This window comes from Vidua chalybeata, chromosome 1 (genome assembly GCF_026979565.1).
Source record: "Vidua chalybeata isolate OUT-0048 chromosome 1, bVidCha1 merged haplotype, whole genome shotgun sequence".
NCBI lineage: Eukaryota > Metazoa > Chordata > Aves > Passeriformes > Viduidae > Vidua > Vidua chalybeata.
In genome coordinates, this window is record NC_071530.1 from 58,528,056 (window position 1) to 58,550,973 (window position 22,918).

A 22,918-nucleotide genomic window follows, 5' to 3' on the forward strand; every position below is an offset into this window, starting at 1 on the left:
TGCTTGCTGTCTAGGTTCAGCTCAGTATCTGCTGGCAGCCAAATGGTACTAGATATGCCCTCATTTGGTCCAGCTGCTGGCACCACAGGCATATGGGTTCCTCACATCCACAGACTCTACTCCAGTTGCTGGCACCACAGTTAACACTGGCTATTGTGACCCATGGTATGACTCCAGCTGGTAGCACTTAAACCTCCATAAGTACATATGTACACAGAACAGAGAATCCACTCACCCAAGAAAATAGTTAGACATTTAATTTAATAAGACAGGGCAGTTGGCACTTAGGAGATCCAGGACATCACCAAATAACTGCATGGACCAGAGACTAGTCCCTTATGCCCCTGTTTTCCCGTGCTTGTTCCCCCCTAGACCACCTACATCCTTGCCTTTGGTTCCTTCCATACAAATTCACTATTGTTGTGGAGATGACTGAGAGGGGATTTAATGAATACTCATCAATAAGTATGTGACCCTTCAATGTGCTTAGGGTAGTTCACATTATTAATAAATCAGTGCAGTGAGTTATATAGAAAGTTGAAGAAATTTAAAAAAAAAAAAAAGGCTAATTAGAAGACCAGGTTAAGTCCCCTGAAGTCTCAGATTTGGCAGACATAGCCTTTGCCTCCACACCTCTGTCTGTACAGTCCTGGATGTGGTAGAACAGCTTGACAGAAGCAGGAAAGATCAGCCTGCACGTGATGTACGGACACGAGAGCAGGAGTGCATAGCTATTGCAAGAGTAGCTACACAGACTGAAAACTAGCCCAAATAATTGTATTCCTGGAGTAAAGAGAACACATCCTAGCAGAGGGGAGTTATTTTAATTTTAAAGTCATGATGTCAAAGTGGTGTGTAGGGGTGAGTGGGCATTTCTACAGGCCCTACAGAAAAATAATAAAAAATCCTTAAATCTTTTGAAAATACAAATCTTAGTGTCTTATATTCTCATAGGGCAGAAGAGAATAATAAGCCTATCTTAAAGGCTTTTTGAATGGTAAAGAATTTGATTTTTCCTATAGATTCTGCTTCACTATGTTTTTTACAGCTTCAGTAATCATACATGCTAAGAGCTAAAAGGAGTAGAGGAGGGACAGTCTATGGCCTCTATGCAGGAGGAAAAGCTATCTCAGGACACAGCTGTATTAGATTTCACTTAAAAGGCAGTTCTAAGGAAGGTTGTCTAATGTGTGAGAACAAGGAATTTCCAGTTTGAGAACAACTGGCAAAGAGACAGGGTAGCTAGCTATAAGCTGTTTAGTTATGTCTCCTTGCAGTTGCTAACCACTGGATTAGCAACTGACTGCTCATTTTGTCAATTAACAATTGACAGATTTTCAATTGACACTGCTACATTTCTAGAGCAGCACTCGACTTTTTTTTTGGTCACATTATTAATTATGGTATTACAATGTTGTGAGTTCTGCTTCTTGAATAAAATTATGGTATTTTTGCTACTGGAAAGCTGAGTGATGTTGTTATTTATAAGCAAAAGGTCCATATTTGCTTTTGGATGTAACATCATTAAAACAATGTTCTATGTAGCAAATTTCTTTCTTTCCTTAAAAGTAAAATATTTTCAACACCACTTAAAGAAGCTGAAAGAACTCAGGCTTTTTCACAGAGGATCAATCTATCCTTGGTAGCTATTTAAGAACAAATGGCTTCATGCCTGACAGATATTATTTGGTGGATCACCATCATGATAGCTATTCAAGCATCATACTAGAATTCTCAAAATATTAATGGTCAGCTTTAGTCATTATTCAAACTAGGAAAATAAACAGTAAAGAAGAAATCAATTCTGCTCAGAATCAGATGGCTGAATGTTCAGAGAGTATTTTCATGTAATTTATAAATTCATCAGCAACTAAATTAACATCTAAACTGTAAAATAACTGTTGCTTACAAAGTTTATCAGCAAATACCATTTACTCAGTAAATCCCAGAACTGATGTAGTAACACATTTATTGATCACTTTACCGACTAAAAATACAATTTTATACAATCAGTCAACAGCAATAATGTACTTTATGAGAAGCTATGCTTTAATGAAATGGTGTTTAAAATATGGATTTCACTATAACTTGTCAAACCAAGCTTTTACAGTGCTAATCAAAACAACTGCTGCACTTGAACTTTTCCCCTAAAACATCAACAATAATGCTGCAAAGTAGCTTTTCCATTGTTAATGTGGGTTTAGAATTTAACAAGACAACTTCAAAAGGTTTAAAACATCCATAACATTGTCATTACTTTAACATTCACACAGATAAAGTGATACATTTAATACTTCGTAGCATTAATAAACAGTGTAAAAATATATTGCATATATATATATATATATATATATATATATATAAATTTGTTTCCTTTTCCTGAAAAAACCTAGTACAAACTAGTAATATATGATTCCCCCTTCAAGTTTCTTTTACTTATTTTAAAGATTAAAGAGTAGTAGTTTTAAGTTAACAGAAACAAAGACATGGAAATAAGAGAATCACTGTTGTGCCCCCCCATAACCTCTTGTCATGGTTACTAAGCGTATTAACCCCTTGGTAATGGTGGTTCTATTTTTGCTAACACCAGCTAGAATTTTGGAACTGGCTGCAGTGGGGATAAGATTTTGCCCAGTGTGCTTTGCACTGGATGATGCCTGGCCCTCTTCATCAGGTTGTTAAAAATCTTTGCTTAGGACATGTTTATCTACTATAGTTAAGATTTAGAAATGCTATGCTCAAGTTGTTCATTTGCAATGAAAAGAAGATTCAGTGTTAAATTAGTGAGAAAAAGTAAACTTTTAAGGTTAAATGATCACATAAAATTTTTTACCATGTTTAAAATTTCACAGTGAACACAGTAGGCTAGTACAGCTGCATGTCAATGTTTGCAATGTCTGCAATTAGAAATATTGCAGGTAATTATCACACAGCAGCTTCCTGGTTGATGAAAGACAAATGAAAATAAGAACAAGCTTCACTGAAGTTTTTTAAAATAGTGTACAGTGCTCCAAGGAAGACTATGCCAAGACCTATCTCCATACCCCAACTGCTTAACAATTAAATTTTAATTAGTGCTCTAGGTAATCAAAGACAAAACAGTTTTGCCTCCACCCTTTATGATCAGGTCCTGACAGTATGCATATCCAGATTTGTGCAAATGAAGAATCAAAACATCTAAATCGAATTAGAAATGGATGCTGGAACAGCATGGACTGACAAATAAGCTAGCAAAGGAATAAAGCATAATGTGGATAAATAAAAGGTTCATGACTGAACAAAATCAATCTCATTGAAAAATTATACTTCTTCTGCTTTTATAAATATATATTTCTCCTCTAATATTTAAATCTGTGAAATATAACACCTTGCTAAGAATAAACTTCGATATACTTATCCAACATTGACCATTTCTCTGCTTTACAGAATGCAAAGACAAATTACTTTGAATTAAAAGCAAATTTTCCCTGCTGCAAGAATTTGCCAAAGCCAATATATTCTGAACTCAGCACAAAGATTAAATACAAATACACTTTTTTGCACCCTGTATTTGCCTATGATCTTACCTTTTCATACACTACAGTGCTAACAAAAGTAGTTTGCCAACACAATTTTATACAGGATATCAGTTTGTAGGTTAACTGACTTTACACAAAGCCTTTGTAAAGATCTAGTACACATTTAGCTTGAATATTACAGACATACACAGCATTTCAGTTGCATTAATATAATCCTATTTAACAGAGCCCAGGCTGCACTATTTCACATTATTTAATTACTTTGTTTAAAAATAGCATTTGAGCAAATGCAAGCATATAGAAACTCAACTGATGTAAACTGGAACTTAAAATAATTTATCACTGTGGGGATTCAGACTGCCATCTTTTTTTCTTATTTTGTTGTTCATCTATAATGTAGCTCCTGATCAAAATGCAAATATGGATGAACTGAGTGTATTTTTACAGCCACGTTTTTAATTTAGTTGAGTGTAGCTTTGCTCATGTTTCTGATGTTTTCTGAAAAATGTGCAAAGTAGTAGAAAAACCTTGCATAAATATAACTGAAATTAAGGTCAAATTATCATGAGCATTATCTTTAAGGTCTTTCCAAATGTTTACATCAAAACTCACTTTGTACAGTGGCATAAGCTTTAGAGTAACTCACAAAAAAGAGATGCTGTATTACTGTATTTGAAAATTAATTCATTGGCTATTTAGCTGCAATGGAATATGGTAATAGCTTACCATTTTTCCAAATCAGGTTAGTCAGTTGGGCATTTCAATGTCAATTTCTAAATGCAAGGTTTAAAGAGAAAAAAAAAAAAGGTCTCTTCTGTAGTTTTGCCCTCATGTATATCCATGTCCCCAAGTAGTGCCCGTGTGCACGTGCATGAATACAAAAGATAGCTTCTTTTTAAAAAAATTGTTTCAGACTACCAGAACTGCAAATGTCTGTCATTTGTCATCCAGCAAGAATGCTGGAATTTTCCCCCTTTTGTTTATGATCAGATTTATTCCTGCCAAAGTCTACCTTGAGTGGATGATCTATTAGTTTGAATGAAACAAGCCAATTCAAACATTTTCTGACAACTAAGTCAAGAGTTGTATCTTAAACTTGTTTTGAAATCCATGTTCTCCATAAAGTTTTTAAAGCAATATACCAAGGTTAATATACTGAAAAACATGAAAAAAAAACAACAAATATATTAACAGATATTTCTTCCTGAAAAAAATAAATTACTTGGACAATTAAGACATGGAGGTTCTATCTGCAATATTCTTTTATTCCTAGAAGCATTATTCTTAGCTGGGACATCATTCAAAGCATTGATTTTGAGTTTAATGAACCAGCATGAATTCAGCTACAGGTTTCTTAGTAGTTCTAGGATTCTGAAGACTTGAACAACCCTGACCATCATTTCCAGGTAATATTAAGTAAGCCAAATGGGCACTTTGGGGTTGCACAAAACGAGCAACTGAATGTTAAATGATATTTTATGAGCAAACACTCCAAATACAGGAGGTACACATATTAATTTGAGGTACTCCAGACTTTAAGAATTTCACACAAGTTTATGAGCTGTCATTATGCTTCTGGTATTTAATTGTATAAAGTTTCAAGCAAAACTTGAGTCCATAGGCAATGTATGACACTCCTGTTTCCTATTCCCATCTCATTGTACCACAGCTTTATACTTACTAACAGGTGATGAACAACTGTGTGTTTACACAGTGAGTGTCACCTTGCTTCACAAAGCTGGGGCAAAGGAAAATACAGGGCCCATGCAGAGCATAGTTTTAAATGGTTTCTCAAGAGTACTCAGGGGAAAGCTTGCTTTCACCCTTACTCACTCCTACTTCCTCACCATGGAGAAACTCCTCACGTCACACTAAATCTATGTTAGAACTGCTGAAGAGTGATTTCTCTCAGAACAGGGTAGACAAGTAAAACCATAAAAGCCTCCTTAGATCTTTACCTTTATGGTATGAAGGGAGGATGACAACACCCCCAACCAGCAAGCTGAACAGCACTGGCTGCAGGACTAGAGCTTGGCCCTAATAAAATTTAAATTTTTCATCAACATTTATACAGTTTAATTACTTATGCTGGATCCAAAGAGTATGTGTACAAACACACAAACCTACACAAGTCTTGTGCATTACATTACTTAATACCAACTAAATGACAAACCAAGAACATAATATTCACGCTACAAACAACATACAAAAAAGTGTAGTTATTTCAGCACACACGTAAGGCTGACAGTCACTTAAAAGGACACATACCAGTGCAACGCTACATTTGCTCTATCATGAAGGTAAAAGGTTTGCTCTTGGCCAATGCAAACAGAGAATTCTTATTCACGGATGACAGGCGCGTGCCCCCAGAATACATGCATCCCTGAAGGCATGGTTATGTTTTGACTACCATACATACAAGCACAAAGAATTAAAATTCATTTCATAACTATGAAAAGCCTTGAGGAAAAAACCTATCAATTACAACTTTAAAGTGTTAGTTTTGGAGGAATATACATGAGGATTTTCTCTACAGATGGTTAAAGATGGCTGGGATACCTATCACTTGCAAGTCAAACCCATAGCAGTCATTTGCCTTTTTGTTCTGCCTAATTCTAGTTACTATAAAAAATATTGATCCAATAGAAGGAAAATATGGAGGACTAAAATGGTACTTTGTGAACAAAGCTTTGTATAATGCTAAAAAATTGTCAGACTGTTAAATTTAATTGCCAGAATTTTTAATTTAGGTAAGGTCAGTAAAATACATACTTCAATTCAAAATATCTTTGAAAGACAATCTCTATGCTGATGAACAACACAAGCTGTGACACGTGAGTAGTTTTGAAATCTCCCTTTCTCTTCCCTAAATGAAAAGGAGGTAAGAAGTATTACAGGTTTTAAAAAACAGGGGCTAAATTTTGGCTATAGTCTAATATTCAACATTTCCCTTGGGATTCCAAATATTTGACTACAGTTAATTACAACTGTTCATATCGGACCATGAAACTATGTGTGTTTTTCAGTGTCTGCTTCTCAGTAATGGTATTGCGATAGCTTTGATAACCACAAAGAGCAGGCCAATCATTTTTGGTTTTGGTATTTCCATACTAATGGCTGCAAAACTCCCAAGGAAACTCTCAACTAAAGCTCATGGAGTGACTAAATGGAATTAGTAAGCAAGCCCTAATAAGAAATTCCCTTTTGACTGCTGCATATTTTACTAAAAAACAACATCATTTTTAGAAAATTATTTGTAATGTCTATTCATTTGCCTCAGTAAGGATTCTCATTTCTTGTCCTCAGTCTTGTCAGGTTTTGATGGTCAGGTTAAGCTTCAATAGACACACAGGTAAGGATTATGTACTGCCACAGTATTTAAATGAAATTTGAGTTTGTTCTTTAAGGCAGTTATTTCTAAAAGCTATCTGAACTTTCTGATCACATTTCTTTTGGTAGCATCTACAGTAGTAATGAAAGCAAAGATAACTAGGAACAGCAGGGTTTTATAGAAGATATCACGTAAGACAGCTTTACGTAGTGGAAGATGCTGAAAATCAAGCTGGAAATTTAGAAAATCAAGCTGGAAATTTAGATGAAATGAATTAAGATGCTCCCCAAAAAGAGAGAACAGTAAACCTTATTAGGTTCCCATGTCCTTACTTCAGACATGACATTTAGTTAAAGTCTGCAGCATGGTGCATCAGAAGAGAATATGCTCTACAACACTCTATGGGCTGAAAATGGGGCACCTCCTCAGCTATCCCTTCCTGTCAAATTTGATGTATAAGCTGTACTTACTGTCATAAGAGTTAAGGGAACAGCAGATGAGTAAGAAAATGTACTTTGCCTCATTTCCAAGCAGGCCTGGAACTTAAGAGCTAATAATCAAGCAAGTATTTACGCTTTTAATTTCCTACCAATATTAGTGGACTAGTAAGAGCTTAAGTAGGTAGTGAACCCCTAATACACAGCTGCATAAGATGCTTTTATTCATATCCATTATCTTTCACACCAAGCATAATAAAAGAGAAAAACCTTTACTATCTTCCGAGCAACAACTTTCCTTTGTAACTGTCACATCAGAATGATTTCTTTTCATGTATCACTTTTGAGGTTTAAAACTATCAGACTGAAGAAACAAAGAAGAAAAAAATGTGTTCCTCAAAATAAAATACTGCTGTCTGAACCATCTTCTTAGGTTCTGATCCCAAGCTTACTATGCCATTGAAAGAATTTCAAAGTTTACATCAGGTACAAAAAAGTGCTTTGGTTTGTGACAGGGATTTTATACTGCACAAGCAATGCAAAGTAAACGCTGGCAGAACCTTAGCTCATTCCATCAGTCTCTTATAACTCAATTTCTAGACAGTGTCAGCTTGGATCTGTCCGCACGCTCAATTCCCTTGCATGCCTTCTATCATATGAGTGTGCTGATCTCTCTCACTTTGAACTAAGAGCTTAAAACCTGATTATATCTTAAAATCTTCCTAACCAATCACTCCTCCTGTATAGAAACATTCTGGCATTACAGACTCTGCATTTGGGCACCTGAGAAAGCCTGTCCTTTGTGTACCTAAAAGCAAAGTGTCACCCAATGTGCCAGCCGGACAACAGCTAGCAACAAACACCCAGGTCAACAGTGTGCTCTGGGACTCTGCAGTAGGCTGGACTTCATCCTTTAGTGACGCTGGGTCCAGAACTTTTCAGTTACCAGTGAGTTATTAGTCAAGTCTTAAAGTCAAAAGGAAAAACAGGGACACTGATTTTGCATGTAACTCAGCTGAAGGATTTATCAAGGGTTGTAGGCTCAGCCTTTTTATTCGTTAAAAAAAAAAAAAAACAAGGACTACCCTGGAGCTGTCTTCAGGTGCACAGGCACCAGTGACAAAGAAGGCTCTTTACATTTAGACAGTTTACTACCATGGCAGAATAATTTAGCCACTGTTGGTATCAAGTAATCTATTTTCTGCTTTGGAGTGTGACAGGTCTTGAGTGCAACACAGGAGTGGATAACCTTTCACTCTTCAAGAACACTGGGTAATTCTTGGAAAAGGTTCACAAAGCTGAACACACTTTGCATCCTGAGCATCTTTACATAAACCTAAACTCTTCTCAGGTAGAGTTATTAGTCAAGTCTTAAAGTCAAAAGGAAAAACAGGGACACTGATTTTGCATGTAACTCAGCTGAAGGATTTATCAAGGGTTGTAGGCTCAGCCTTTTTATTCGTTAAAAAAAAAAAAAAACAAGGACTACCCTGGAGCTGTCTTCAGGTGCACAGGCACCAGTGACAAAGAAGGCTCTTTACATTTAGACAGTTTACTACCATGGCAGAATAATTTAGCCACTGTTGGTATCAAGTAATCTATTTTCTGCTTTGGAGTGTGACAGGTCTTGAGTGCAACACAGGAGTGGATAACCTTTCACTCTTCAAGAACACTGGGTAATTCTTGGAAAAGGTTCACAAAGCTGAACACACTTTGCATCCTGAGCATCTTTACATAAACCTAAACTCTTCTCAGGTAACCAAAGCCATCCATGGGAAAAGTCATTTAAATCTTTACAAGAGCATGTGCTGTTTTGGCAAACTTCCCTCCCGCTTAAAAACAAACATCAAAATAAATTATAAACAAACAAAAGCATGTTCAAGTCCACAAGGAAGCCCTTGCCTTTTGTTTGCTATTGTTGTTTTGGTTTTAGGTTGATGTATGGGCTCAAAGGGTCCCTGAGGGTGAAGTTACAGGACAGGCTACCACACAATGTCAGCAGAACAAAACATGAACAGTTTAAGGGCTGAAAACCAGTTGCTCCTTTTCCATACATTGGCCAAATACAGATTGTTCACCTGCATGGCACATGACAGCACACACTGGTCACCTACATTTATGTACTCTGAGTGGGATGCTGGTATGGGTGCGGGGAGAGCAATACATCTATTAACCTTTTTTAAGAGTTGAACATGAAAATCAGGGCACAAGCTCTTTTTGAAAGAAAGCAAGGCAGAACTGCAAATAGCTGGTTTTGAATACTGAACATCCTATCTTTCACAACTTTAGAGAAACAGAGTAATACATAAAGGTACTTGTTAGGCTCTTGCAGAAAATTGAAACGGCCTTTTCTCTCCTTTTCAACCAATATTAAAAAAAAAGTTATTTTTATTCCAATTAATTTCTTTTGGCATTCTGGACACCAGCTAGGTCACATTCAGCTGCCTGTACCTTAAGCCTGTGGGACTGGTTCTCCTGGTAACATTGGAAAGCCATTCCCAGCAATACAATTACTCCCAAGTCTTGCAACAAGAGTGAACAGGGAATCAAATCCCTTGTCCCTTGGATTCAAACGAATTTATCATAAAATGTAGTCCAGTTATAATGTTTTTTTTTTTTTTTTTTGTGGGAAAATTGCACCTAATTACATAGATATTAATTGTAAATGTCCTTACTCCAAGAGGCCATAAGCTTTCCTTACATATGTTAGAGCTTAAAGGGTCTATGTGCCAACATATGTGCAAAACATCATTCATTTAATAGCAATCTGATTGGCAGTGTTAAGTCATAAACAATATTTTAAAGCATTATTAGCTTAATGCCCCCTTCACTTCCAATGTGAGGCAGTGCAAATTTGAAAACAGACTGTGAAAATCCTTAACTATACTTTCTTAGTAATGTCTTGTTCCTCACCTCTCAGGTTAGTACAATAGCGTCATCCAAATCCAGCCAGTCAGAACCATGCTACAGTACACACAAGAACAAGCACAAAGTATAGACAGGAGGAAAGTAAGGGCTGGTATTTCCCAACTCTTTCTGTTGACATAAAATACTTTAGAGCCTATATTGTCCTAGAAATAGCTTTTTTTTCAGTTTTCCAATGAGTGGTATATGACAATCACAGGCTAGAACCTAGTATATTACTACCACTTATTTGCCAATAGTTTATTTTTGAATGTTTTAAGAAAAGTGCTAGATCCCATATAAGACATTAAAAAAAAAAAAACCCTATAACAATAGTGAAATGAAACTGCATAAGTAATGGGATATTGTTCAGAAAGACTGCTACAAAAAATCTACTTTTCAAGAGGTTCTCTTTGACATCATCAGGGCAACCTAGGAACGTTTGAGATCTTTCGCTTGAATTGACAAAGTGTGGTATAACTGCTCTTAACTTTGGCTTTGTTGTTTTCTGGTTTGGGTTTTTTTTCCTAAAGCTCAACAAAATAATGTATTTTTTATACCTACATACTTATTTATTTTTGCCAATATATGCATGAGGAATGTAATGAAGTGGCATTGTGCTGCAAGTAGCTCAGCAGATGTTGAAATCAGTTCCAGTTCCTGAAGACAACTTCTTGACAACATAGTCTCAACATTCATAATAACTGAAACGTGAGATTCATAACATCATCCTTACAAATATATACTCTATCCCCCTCTGTGTTGTAAACCCTCAGCCTTACTTGTTTCCTTGTACTTTATGATCGTATGTGCCTGCATGCTTATAACCAGATACATATCCTGAGTTATCCACCAGATCTTCTCGGCCAGCTCTGCCTTTTCCTTTCCCACTGGCATCAAATCTCTCTTTGTGAGAACCCGTGAATTTTGAAGTATCTGTAAGGCGTGAAACAGTTGGAGATGCAACGGTCTTCTATTGGAAGAAAAAAGAAACAAAACACAAAGACACATCAGAAATTAGCTATTCTTAATACAGATACTTTTACATGCTACCATGATTTGAATCTTTGCTAATGACAAAGACTATGCAAATACCTACTAATTCCCAGCAATAGGATGCAAAAGATGTTTGTTTCTTGGCATTACATACAATGACAATAATAATATAGCAGAAAAGGAAACAGCACAAATTATGTCAAAGCCTTTTGGAAGAGACTTTTCATTAATAATCAAGTTCTAAGCACCAATGATATGAAGAAGTTTCATCTTGACTTCACATTTTGAACCATGTTCAAAATCCATTATGTCAACATGAAAGCATAAAAGCCTGGCTCCACCAATATAGAAAAAGTACTCCAATACAACTAGAATTTATTGCTTCAAAAGACAATTCCATTCTAAATTGTAGGATTCATGAGAGAAGTAACAAACTGGAAGGACTGAAAGTTATTTCTAATATTAGCAAATTAGCAGTCTATGAAATAGCATTGAGCAAAGATTTTCCTTCCACTGAGTCATATCAGGCTCTTCAAAAATCAATTTTGTTGTCATCAAGACAAAACAAATTTGACTATAGAAACAGAAAAAAAAATATTTCATATTACAATATAAAAGCGTGATAACCTGCGTGCTCTGACTAGGAGCAGCTTCTGCAGCAGTAGATTCTTAAATTTATATTTTAAAATCAGGTGAAGAAAAAACGCACACGACTTTTGACCTAAAATGAACAAAGAGTGCCAAAATTGGGCTTTTTTTTTATGTGCATGACCTGTCACTATCTGAAAGAAAATGACCACTGGAGCATTCTTTGCTCAAAACAGCATTGCTAAATGACCTTTAGGGACTTCTGTCTTGCAGTCTTACGACTACTATTTGCAGAAGTGTTTATTTTTCTATACTGAAAAAATAGGTATCAAGACAATGCTTAGGAAGAAATATTGGTCTAATATATAGTTTACTTGTTCACATTGACCTGGTAGAACCTTTTAACCAGGAAAACTCCAAATGCAAGACAAGGGCAATATAGTCAATATGTAGTTAATTAAACTTAAATCATATTTGCTTTCCTTGTATTTAAAAAACACTACTTTACAGAAAATCAGTTTTATCTGCATGTGCATACACTCTCTACCATCACATCCACAGAGAGAAGTCTCAGAAACTCTAGTTGACTGCCCTTTCCATTACCAAATTCATTCTCAGGACCGACTGCTATTCTGAGAATTTGTAATGGTAAACTTAATCACTTTTTGAAACAGAAAGACTACAGCTTCTGCTCCTCTGTTTCAAAGGTGTGGCATGAAATGTACAAAGTTTTCCTCAATACACAAACTACAATAAAACATACAAGAATTTTTGTACAGTAACATATTTAGTAATATACATACTAAAACTTGTGTGTGTGGATGGAAATGCACACATATTAACATGCAAGAAGAAACAGTAAAACAAGGATTAATAGAATGGCTCATGTCAATAATGAAGGACGTTCCCCGAAAACTATTCCCAGTGGTAAACTTGAGCAATGTGGTGTTTATATCAAGACACCTGCATTCTGATAAGACCTCAACACACATGACTTATAAGGTGCAACTTTACAACAAGAGCAGCGTGCTACACAAGCCCTTCCTTTTCCTATTAATGTGCAGACACATTTCAAACCCACAAAGAAAACTGAAGATGGGCAACAGCTTGGCAGGTTAAAAAATACTATATTTTTGTCCCAAAAAACAATTAAGCAAAACCTAAAACCGCAGCACAAGGAACAGCACAAATCGAGAGCAAGAGTAAAAGTGATCCCACATCTGGTGGTCTTTCAGCCCAAGATAGATCAGAACACTTCCTGCATCACAGGAGTCACAAAATGTGAAATGAACATTAAAGGCAGTAGCTGCAAGGTGAACATTTTTTCTCCAAATTGTTTTTCACTAAGTAAGAACCACAGCCTTTTCCTAAGTTGTATGTCAAGTCACTGATGTGCCCCTTCCCACATATGACAGATTATTACAATTGAAATCGTGTTGATTTGCTGTTGGCAAAATTCCTATAAAATGGGAGGCTCACCTTGTTTCCAACAATACAAAATCCAATCAATGTTAATTCCTTGTATGTTATGCTCTCACTCCCTGAACTGATGTATCTACATAAAAGATCAGAGATAAGATGCCACTACAAGGCTATGCAGAACACCTCATTTCTCCTTTTCATTCTTTTCCATCATTCTTATGATGAACATCTATACACAAAAAAGAAAATACTCCTTTCTTTTTAAGGTTGTGCTAAGATGCTTTCATTCAAAAAGTCTTTGTAAATACAGAGTAGAATATACAACAATTTCATACCCATCCCGGGCTCAGGAGCAACCAGAAGCAGCTAGTGGTGCTATATATCACAGAATCATAGAAAAGTCCTGTGACTGAGCACTACTGAGCCTTGCTCTATCATCTTTGCACTCTCCCTTCAGGTATTTATATACATGGATATGGGATTCACCCTTGACCCTTCTTTTCTCCAGGTTACATAGTCGCAGCTCCCTCAGCCTTTCTTCATAGGAGAGATGCTCCAGTCCCTCCATCATCTTTATGGTCCTTTTCTGGACTCTCTCCAGTAGGTTATCAGTCTTCTCCAGGGAGCCTAGAGCTGAATGCAGGACTTCAGATGAGATTTCACCAGTGCTGAGCAGAGGGGAAGGAGCATGCTGTTTGCTTGGCAATACTTTTAATGAAACTGAGATACCAGTAACATCCCATACAGCAAGAACACCTCTCCAGTTCATGTTCAGCTTGGTGTCCATGAGCACTCCCAGGTCCATTTCAACCAATCTCCTTTCCGCCTGCATGGCCCCCTGCACATACTGGTGAGTGGGGCTCTTCCTCACCAGTTGCAGGACTTTGCACTGCTTGCTGAACTTGCTGAAGTTCCTGTCAGGCCAGATCTCCAGCCTGTCGGGTCCCTCTGGATGGCAACCATCCCATCTGGATGACCTGTCATCCACTCCTCCCAGCTCTGTGTCATCAGCAAACTCACTGAGAGTATACCACACCCTATAATGAAGATGATTAATAAAGATATTAAAAAGGACTCGACTCAGTATAGACCTCTGGGCTACATCAGGTTTTTCAGCCTCCAACTAGGAGGCACTGCTCATCAATACCCTCAGGGCCCAACCATTTAGCCTGTTTTCAATCCACTTCAGTGTCTGCTCATTCAGTCACTATAGGACCGCATTGTGAGACTCTTGTAAGAGACTCCATCAAAGGCCTTACTGAAGCCTAGGTAGACACTGTAGTACTCTCTTCTTACTCCATCTACTTGGGCAGTCATTTAATTGTAGAAGTTTACAGGTCAGTCAAGCACAACTCTCCCTTGGTGATCAGCCATGCTGCTTACTCCTGATGACTTTCTTCTCCTTCATGTGCCTGGATATGATTTCTAGGATTAGCTGTACCATTACTTTCAGTGTCTTAACATGAAAAGTTTATCCATAAAGATTCCTCTATGAGCTGATGATTTATTTTTAGTGAACAGCCTTTATAAACTGAATGTGCAACCAACTGTTCTTATCAAAATGTTTTTTTTTTTTCTTTTACTGAACAAAATCAACTATGCAGATTAAATTGGGAATTGAGCAAAAGGCAAAACCAATTGAAAGGGTGGCCATGAGCTCATTCTCTACAACCCATCATTATTGCACAAGGTTATGGGGAGGCAAATACAAAAAGGGGGGGGGGTGGGGAGAGAAAGGTGACCATCCTTCTTAAGTGAAGAAAAATGTAGGAAGAAATATAGTGAAGAGCACAAAGGGCTGGATGAGAACAATTTCCACAATAGCAAGTTACTACACTCCCTTCTTTTTCACAATGAATCACATACAAATGATTCTGAGTTGTCATACAGCAATTCTGCTTGAACTGTTTACTATCTAGAGTAAGTTATATAATCTCTCTAGTTACATTATTCTAAAGGCAATAAATTCCTTGGGGCAAATTTCCTCCCTTTTTTTTTTCTCTGAGACCACAGAAGCCTTCATTTTCCATCTCTTATTTGCACATACAGTTAACCACAAGGTTTGCATATCACAGAAGGTGCCCATGAACTTCAATTTTTTATTTAAAAAAACCTTTGTCTTAGGAAGAAAGTTTTACTTAGCACAACAGAATCAAACATGATCATTTAGTGTTCCAAATTGAGTTTATTCTTTTTTTTTGTGAATTTTTTCTTAGAAATTCAGTATTTTTCCTCACTTTGTCTTAGTGTCTACAAAGAAGTGCTGCTAAGATAACAAGGGGCTTGGAGCATGTGACATACATGGAAAAGATGACAGAAATGTGTTTATAAAGACTCAGAATTAAAAAGGGAGAGACAAATCTTATTCCCGTCCTCAACAGAGACAGATCAGAAGTAAACAATAATGGGCATGATTTGGAAGATATGAAATTCCAACTAGACACGTGAGAAGTTTTCACCACGGTGGTTGGTCAAGCCTGGAAAGAGTGGGGGATTATCTGTCCCTGAGGATTATCAAAACTTAAAATTACTAAGTCACAGAACAATTTAGGTTGGAAAGAACCTTTGAATATGAGTCTTTATCTAGCGTAAGGCCTTGCTCACAGCAAGGCTCAAAGAGGCTTACATAGAAACTTCTCCAGTCAAGTCCTGAACACCTCCAAAGTCCCACAGCCTCCATAGGCAACTTATTCCAGGGACTGACCACACTGCAGGTAAGTAAAAAAGCCAAAACAATCCAACATCTCATCCAAATTCCATATTACCAATAGTCCAACTTCTGTCTGAAGCAGCCCTCATACCAAAGACAGGAAGTGAAAGCTGTTATCTTTAAACTCTGTAAACCTTAACAAATGCCGCATTCCTCCCTTGCCCTTTCTCAAGAAAGGCAACTCGGCAAACTTTGACACAGATTTTGCCTGCTACCTCAAGATAACTAATGAATCAAGGACCAGTTTACAGAACAAGCAACACAATCCATTTCATTATTTTCAATAATTTGAATTAGTTCCAGAAATGCAATATCAGCCCTTAAGAAACTGAAATGAACTACAGTAAAAAGGAAATGAGAGCACAAAAGTCAAGAACATGCATTTTGTCTACTCTAGTACAGAAGTATATAGCAGCTTGCCAAGGAAAAATATATGAAGTGAAAGCTCTGGAGCTGCAGTGGCTTGGCTTGTTTGCAGCAGGAAAACTGTATGAATTCTATGGACTCAAAAGATCCCATATAATCAACTCTTGTGTCAAAAGGCTAGAAGCATTACATGAAGCTAGTGAAGCCACAATGATGAAAATAAGGTAACAGTGTGAGACTGGAAGATTTCCCACACTTGCAGGACTTTTCCCTCCAGAACAAAGTAGAGGCAAAGAAAAGGAAAGACATTTCAGTGCTGCCAAGGTAGTGTTCCTCATTTTCTGTCAGCACACATGACCATCCCTTCCTCAAAGCTCACAGTTCAAAACCCAAGCAAATGTCACATAACCTTTGCACCCAGCACAGTGCAAAGGACTCCATGAGCAGGGCAGTGCAGCACCACACTCCTGAAGCTGCGCAGGGATCACTCCTGCAGCACCACAGCCCCTGGCAACCTTGCAGGACCTTTGTGCTGGGCAGCTCTGCACACAGCATGGCACCATTCCCAAAAGGCTCTCCACAACCAATTCCTGGGAAGGAAAAGCACAGAGAAAACCTACTGGACTTCAGGAATATCACACATTCCAAACAGACACCGAGTGCCCTCGCTTTCACAATGAATTCTTGGCTCCACTGAAACAACTTTGCCTCAAGGTATTTTCCACCGCTTGCCATCGCTGACAAAGATTTGGGATTGATTTAAAGCTGCTCCACAGCTTAGGCAGAAACTTAATGATGCAAAACGCTGCAGTAGGATTGTCTGGTTGGTTTTCCTTCCTGAATTACAAATGTCCAGATAGTACAGAAACAGTCCCTGCCTGCCCAAGGGGCTGACTGTGTCTCTCCAGCAATCAGTGCTGGGAGTGCCTGCACTGCCACAAACACTGGTGACAGGCAGTAGGTGAGCTGCTCTTCTTACTCCTCACCAGAAGGGTGCAACACCTTAGCCACAGTACTCCTGGCTACACTGTCAGCTGCAGTCAGCTTTCCTTGCTGAAATGGAATGCTTTCCTACATTTGCTCCTTCAGCCATAAAACTTCACTATCTAACAGTACCTTCTCCTAGAAAAAGTTGCCATGGAGATTTCTTTATGCAATTAAAAAGCTCTGGGACCCTGTAGAATCGGCACCAACATTCATAGTCTCAGCAAGGTTTCGAAAATTATCAATCTGCTGGAAATAACCAAAACCTTTGTAAAAATAGGGAAAAAAAAAGACTATATACAATAACTAAACTTTCTCACTTACTAGAAAGTGAGTAAGAGCTAGAGACAAGACAACAAAAAGGTGCCTTATATATGACACCACTTAGAGCAACAAGTTCACATTAATCTGTCCAATCTGCCTGACCCAGGTCTAGCTCCATCAAGAGAAGACCATGTAAAGTCCAGCCATAAGGGCAAATCAGGTGTTTTTTGGCAGCTACAAGAGACCCCTTCCTTTCCTCCTCTCTAAGATCAGCCCCTTAACTCCAGTTCTCCAGCATTTCAACAGTCCAAGTTACTACATGATCCCAACTCATGGGATCTAGCAGCCTGATTAATATGACCTTCCACAAAAACAGTGTGCCAACACTTCTCTGAGGAGTTTTTCATTCTTGTTGGTGGTGAAGACAAAACAGAAAGGGAAACATATTACAAAGCCTTTTTTTTTTTTTCAGTGAGGGTGTTGCTGAATCCTTCTTCAATTTACTGTTACAACTAGTCTTTAATGAGACTTGGTCCAAAGCTAGATGCTGTTAACATAAGCCTTTACATAGACTACAATCCCTCCTCCTCATTTTTTTCATGTATTTCCTGAAGAGTCTCTATTTATCCAGTGCAGCACTCCAGTCAGAAGAGCTGTGTTAACACACCTGCACAATCCCAGTGAATCACATCTCTGCATCTAATTTGCCCTGCTTTCCCCATACTATATGCTTTTGTGTGCAGGCGTTAGAGACAGACCCCATGTCCTGTTGCATTTACAGAAGGGAAAGGCTTGTCAGGCTTGTCACCTCAACATATCTGCGCTGCCCCTTATGATCTTTCATCTTCAGGTTACGGCAACCTTCCATACCCAGTCTAATAGTCTCCTCAGCAGATCAGTAAGCTTAGTGTGTAAAAATACTCTTGTTCCACTTTGTTAGATTTATTCCATCTCTGCTGAGTAGTCCTCATTTCTCTGGTTCTAGAAGCCAAAACCCCATCTTCAACAGAACCCATACAGTCTACTTCTACCCAATCTTTCTTCCTTTCGGGATTGGCAAGACAAGATCTCAGCTCCTTACCCATCACCCTCATCCCTAAACCTCTGCAGTTCCTCTTTATATGCACCAGGTTACTTCCAGAGCAGTACTCTGGGTACCCACAAGGAAAAGAAACAGGAAGAACGGGTCCATCTCAGGAAGCTGGACAAATCTTGGTTGTGCATCTGCAACAATCCCAGATCCTGGCACCTACCAAGCAATAAAACTCCTCAGACATCAGGTGACATCAGAAAATACATGCCTGCTGCATCCCGGACTTTGGGTTTAGGTCGGGGTTCTGATGGTGTCTTAGCAAATCCTGTGTACCCCCATGTATCCCCTGGTTTTCCCCTCCTTGCAGTACCCGGTTCCCGAGCTGCCTGACCATGTGGCCTGGCTCCCATCCCTCCTGTGGGTCCTTTCCTGCTGTTATCGCTCCCCCGTGGCCGGGGCTGCCCGGGGCCCCTGGCGCCGCCCCTGCCACTTCCCCATTGGCTCCTGCCTTCCACACCACACCCCCACAGCCCCGGGAGTGCCCAGGGCCCTGGCACCGCCCCTGCCATGCCCCTATTGGTTCCCCCATGGCCAGGACCGCCCTAGGTCCTGGTGCCATCCCCTACTGCGTCCCTATTGGCTTTCCCAGACCACGTGACACACCCTGCTCCTCCCTCCATAAAATTCCCACGAGGCCTGGGCCGTGCGGCCATATTGTCCAACTCAGGAATTGGGAGCACATCAATAAAATGCTCTCAGTTCCTGCCGTGGGGAATTTGGTCCTTCCTTCTCCCCCTTTATCAAGGTCCCTCCCGCATGGCGGTAGAAGTGGCCGACCCACCTTCCCAGAGCCACGGAGCCTGGGAGCAGCGGCAAGACCGGGACCGGAGGAGCCGCGGTGCCCCGCCGGGCACGGCAGCTGCTCCGGACCCGGGAGAAACACCAGAATGCCACAAGTCATGCCTTGATCATCCATGAGAAAAATCTCCAGTAATTTTCTGTGACTGGTACCCATACTCCTGACTCATGGTACAGCACTGTTGTCAGAGTATAGTGTCATCCATTACAGAACAGGGAAGTATAATAACACATGAGATATTTGGGATGGCAAAATCTTCTGTAACTGTTCACTCAAGTCCTTTCCATATTTTCACTAAGACACAACTCATGCTAAGGCCTGATATAACTACAGATCTGTGTCCAGCTCTCATTCAACCAAGGATTCTTAAAAGAACCTGTCTGTCCCCACAGTGTCAGATAGTGCTGGTCAACATTATCACTCATTTTCCCCTTTTTGTGTGAACTCTAAATTCAGGCTCAGCTGACTTCTAACAGGTCTTGTTGATCCCCACGAGTGCTTAGGATACTATATGTATTCTGAAATTGAACAACTGCAGGTGGAGCAGATCTGTGACTTTTTGTTGCCCAAAGCCACAAGATTTCAGCCTTTTTTATCTCAATAGTCTCTGTCCACTTGGTCTCCAGCTGTCATTCCTTCCTCACCTTGTGTAGCTTGGGTTTTCCACAAATACCACATCAGTCTCCTCTTCATCTTCTGCCACCATCTGGAATCTCAGGACCTCAACCACAGCACATCTCCCACAAGAGTGGCCACCACTGCCCTGACCTCTGAGAAGACACAGGAGCTCTCTGAAGCATTCAAGGTGGATATAAGACTTCCTCCTAATAGAGCCAAGAACTCTGATATGCTAATGGCAGTTCTGCAGACTTCTACATCTTAATGGAAGTCCATGTGCTGCGGCTTTTTCCCACTACCACTGTGTATTCTTCAAGCAGATCCACATAGTCTAAAGTGGAATTCCTAGCCCTCTTTGCCCTTCTGCTGCAACAACTATTTTGTCTCATTTACCACACTCTGTGGACTGCACTCTGGCTTCCTTGCCCTTGCTCCAACAGGTACATTTTGTTGAGAATATGATCTTGCCCACATCAGCATCTCCTTGAGCACCCAGCATCCAGCTTTTAAAGTGCTGTTGCTGCTGTACTGCCCTGCCACCCATACTCCTCTCACCGTGAATCTCACTGGACTGAACCCTGAACAACCTGATCTGGCTTTAAGTTAGCCCTCTTGTGAGCAGAAGGTTTGAACGAGATCATCCCAGATTCCTTGCACTCGAAATTGTTCTGCATTTTTATGTCAAGGACCCTGATGAATATACACTAAAGTTCAACTAGTTTTAACAGCAAGCAAAAACCAAAGCAAGGATGTGTTCCCTAGGAAGTGTAAAAATGCATTCAGCATTGTTATGGCACATAGCTCTTACTACAGGAAAAGAAAGAAAATGTTTTACTCTTTGTAACCTTTGTGTAGGAATGAGGATAAATTAAAAGCCATAGACTTAATTTACATCTCTGTTTACAAGCTGTCAAAGTGACCTGCACTGTATATTCTATTGAGAGATCACCATCAAGTGAGCTAATAAAGCCACTGGCTTCATTAACCCTTATCACTTTCCCATGTTTTTCTTCCTGTATGACAAAGTCAATCATACATGTTCTGTTCCCAGATTAGAAAGCAGCCTAAAATTCACTAGGTTTCAATGTCTGTCTGCTGAGCCTTCTCAACCACATCAACAACAAGCAGGGATTTTTGTAATTCTGCAACATTCTGAAGGAGAAGAAAAAATAAAAAGAAGACGATAAAAAATCTTCTATCACTTCTATCCCAACATGTACTAAAATCCTCATTGTCTGATGTGAAGGTAAACTTTCCAACTGTCCTGCTGAAGGAGTGCTTTCCCCAGGCTGCCATTTAGTCCACACATACTGCCTCTGCCACCTACTTCCCCAGAATACCCAGTACAGAACATGAGAAAAAGCTAAGACACAAAATTCCACACATGCTGCTGAAGTATTCTTATTCACAAGCTTCACTTAACCATGCTTTCAACTCCTTCCCTAACATGTTTAGAGTAATGTGTCAGTAGGCAGTAGTCACATAAAGTTTTCTGTCTGAACCAAATCTACATGAGGTATAGTAGAGTTTTACAGAGCAGGGCACACTCTACATAGCATGACTAACTTACCTTAGAACTTTTAAGAAAAACTTAATGTAGCTTTATCTAACCATACAGAAAGCAGCACAATTTAAAATTTCCACAATACTGACTTCCCAAAGTAAACAAAGCATTAACAGCTTGTATAGAGAATTCATATCTGCACTCCAGGTTTGCAGGACAGAGGAGAGTGGCCATGTATTCATTTATTTATTTTAATGTTTTTAATTGCTAAGTTTGTGGGTCTTTTTTACCATCCAGGAACTAAAATCACATGAGAAAACAAACATGAAATTTGGTTTTACATACACACATACACACACACACACTCCCAGCCTGCAATTTCCCTCCTTTTTAAGCTCTGCCTCCTGCCCTTTACTTTTCCAGGTAGCAGAAGAAGATGTTCTGATTCCCCTTTCTTAACTTCTTCAACTCTCCCCAGAATGGCACATATTGAGCAGTCAAGCCTCACATCTCTGGCTCATATTCCCCCACCACTCTTTTCCCCCTGTTGCTGGCACACTCATATACCTCTGCTGAACCTATACGATACTACTTTGCATCTGCAAAGCTCTCTCATCCATGCGCCCCACACAGAAAGAGACTACTCCCTTAGCAGCAGACACCGCTCATTTCAATGTCTGCCTGCTGAAATGCCAAAAATGGAATCAGGAGTGAGGCCTAGAAGAGTGTACACAATTTGAAGAAAGAATCCCTGAACAGATTAAGAAGTTATTCAAGTTTATTAAGGTAAATGAAGAACAAAAAGGAAGGTTCAAATTTTAAGTCTCTATCAAAATTACCACTTATTTTAAATGAGAGTAGAAGAGTAATTAAATAAAATAAGTCAGCTTTTTGCAGGATTTTATAACTCAAAAGAGATCTTCCCACTTGATATTTACACTGATCATTTGTAAAGAAGCAGTTTCTGAATAGATTGTATTTTCATTCACAGCTTTACAGGCAAAATTCAGGAGGATCACAAATTTTAAGCAGATGAACTGAGAACTATTCAAGGTGATGGTAAACACTCCAGTATCTCCTAAAATACTGCATAAAAGCTTGCCTAGCTTGGGCATCTAAAAGGACAACCAAGCTAATGCTTTATAGCTCCCTTTTCACATACAAAGCTTAATACCAGTATTTTAAAATTAAAAAGAAAGAACATTATAGCTCAGACAGACTTGGAACAACAAAGAAACAAAGACCAGACCACATGATAATTTTTCCCAGATTTCCAGTGTTCTGGGATTCACATGGTGTAATTAAATGTATTTTAAGATGCCTTTGCTTTTTGGTATTTCACAAAACATATTACAACTTTTTATTGAGGCTCTAATGTCATTAT

General features: G+C 38.9%; 1 protein-coding gene across 6 annotated transcripts in view; it reads right to left on the minus strand.

The window, feature by feature from the left end:
- The window catches only part of TPPP (tubulin polymerization promoting protein), a 73,510-nt gene that overhangs the window by 7,824 nt on the left and 42,768 nt on the right, over positions 1 to 22,918 (minus strand). For all 6 annotated transcript variants that reach the window (XM_053938152.1, XM_053938134.1, XM_053938173.1 and 3 more), the window contains one exon: positions 10,973 to 11,163. In XM_053938152.1, coding sequence (XP_053794127.1) covers positions 10,973 to 11,163 — 191 coding nt within the window. The remainder of the gene's footprint in view (positions 1 to 10,972; positions 11,164 to 22,918) is intronic.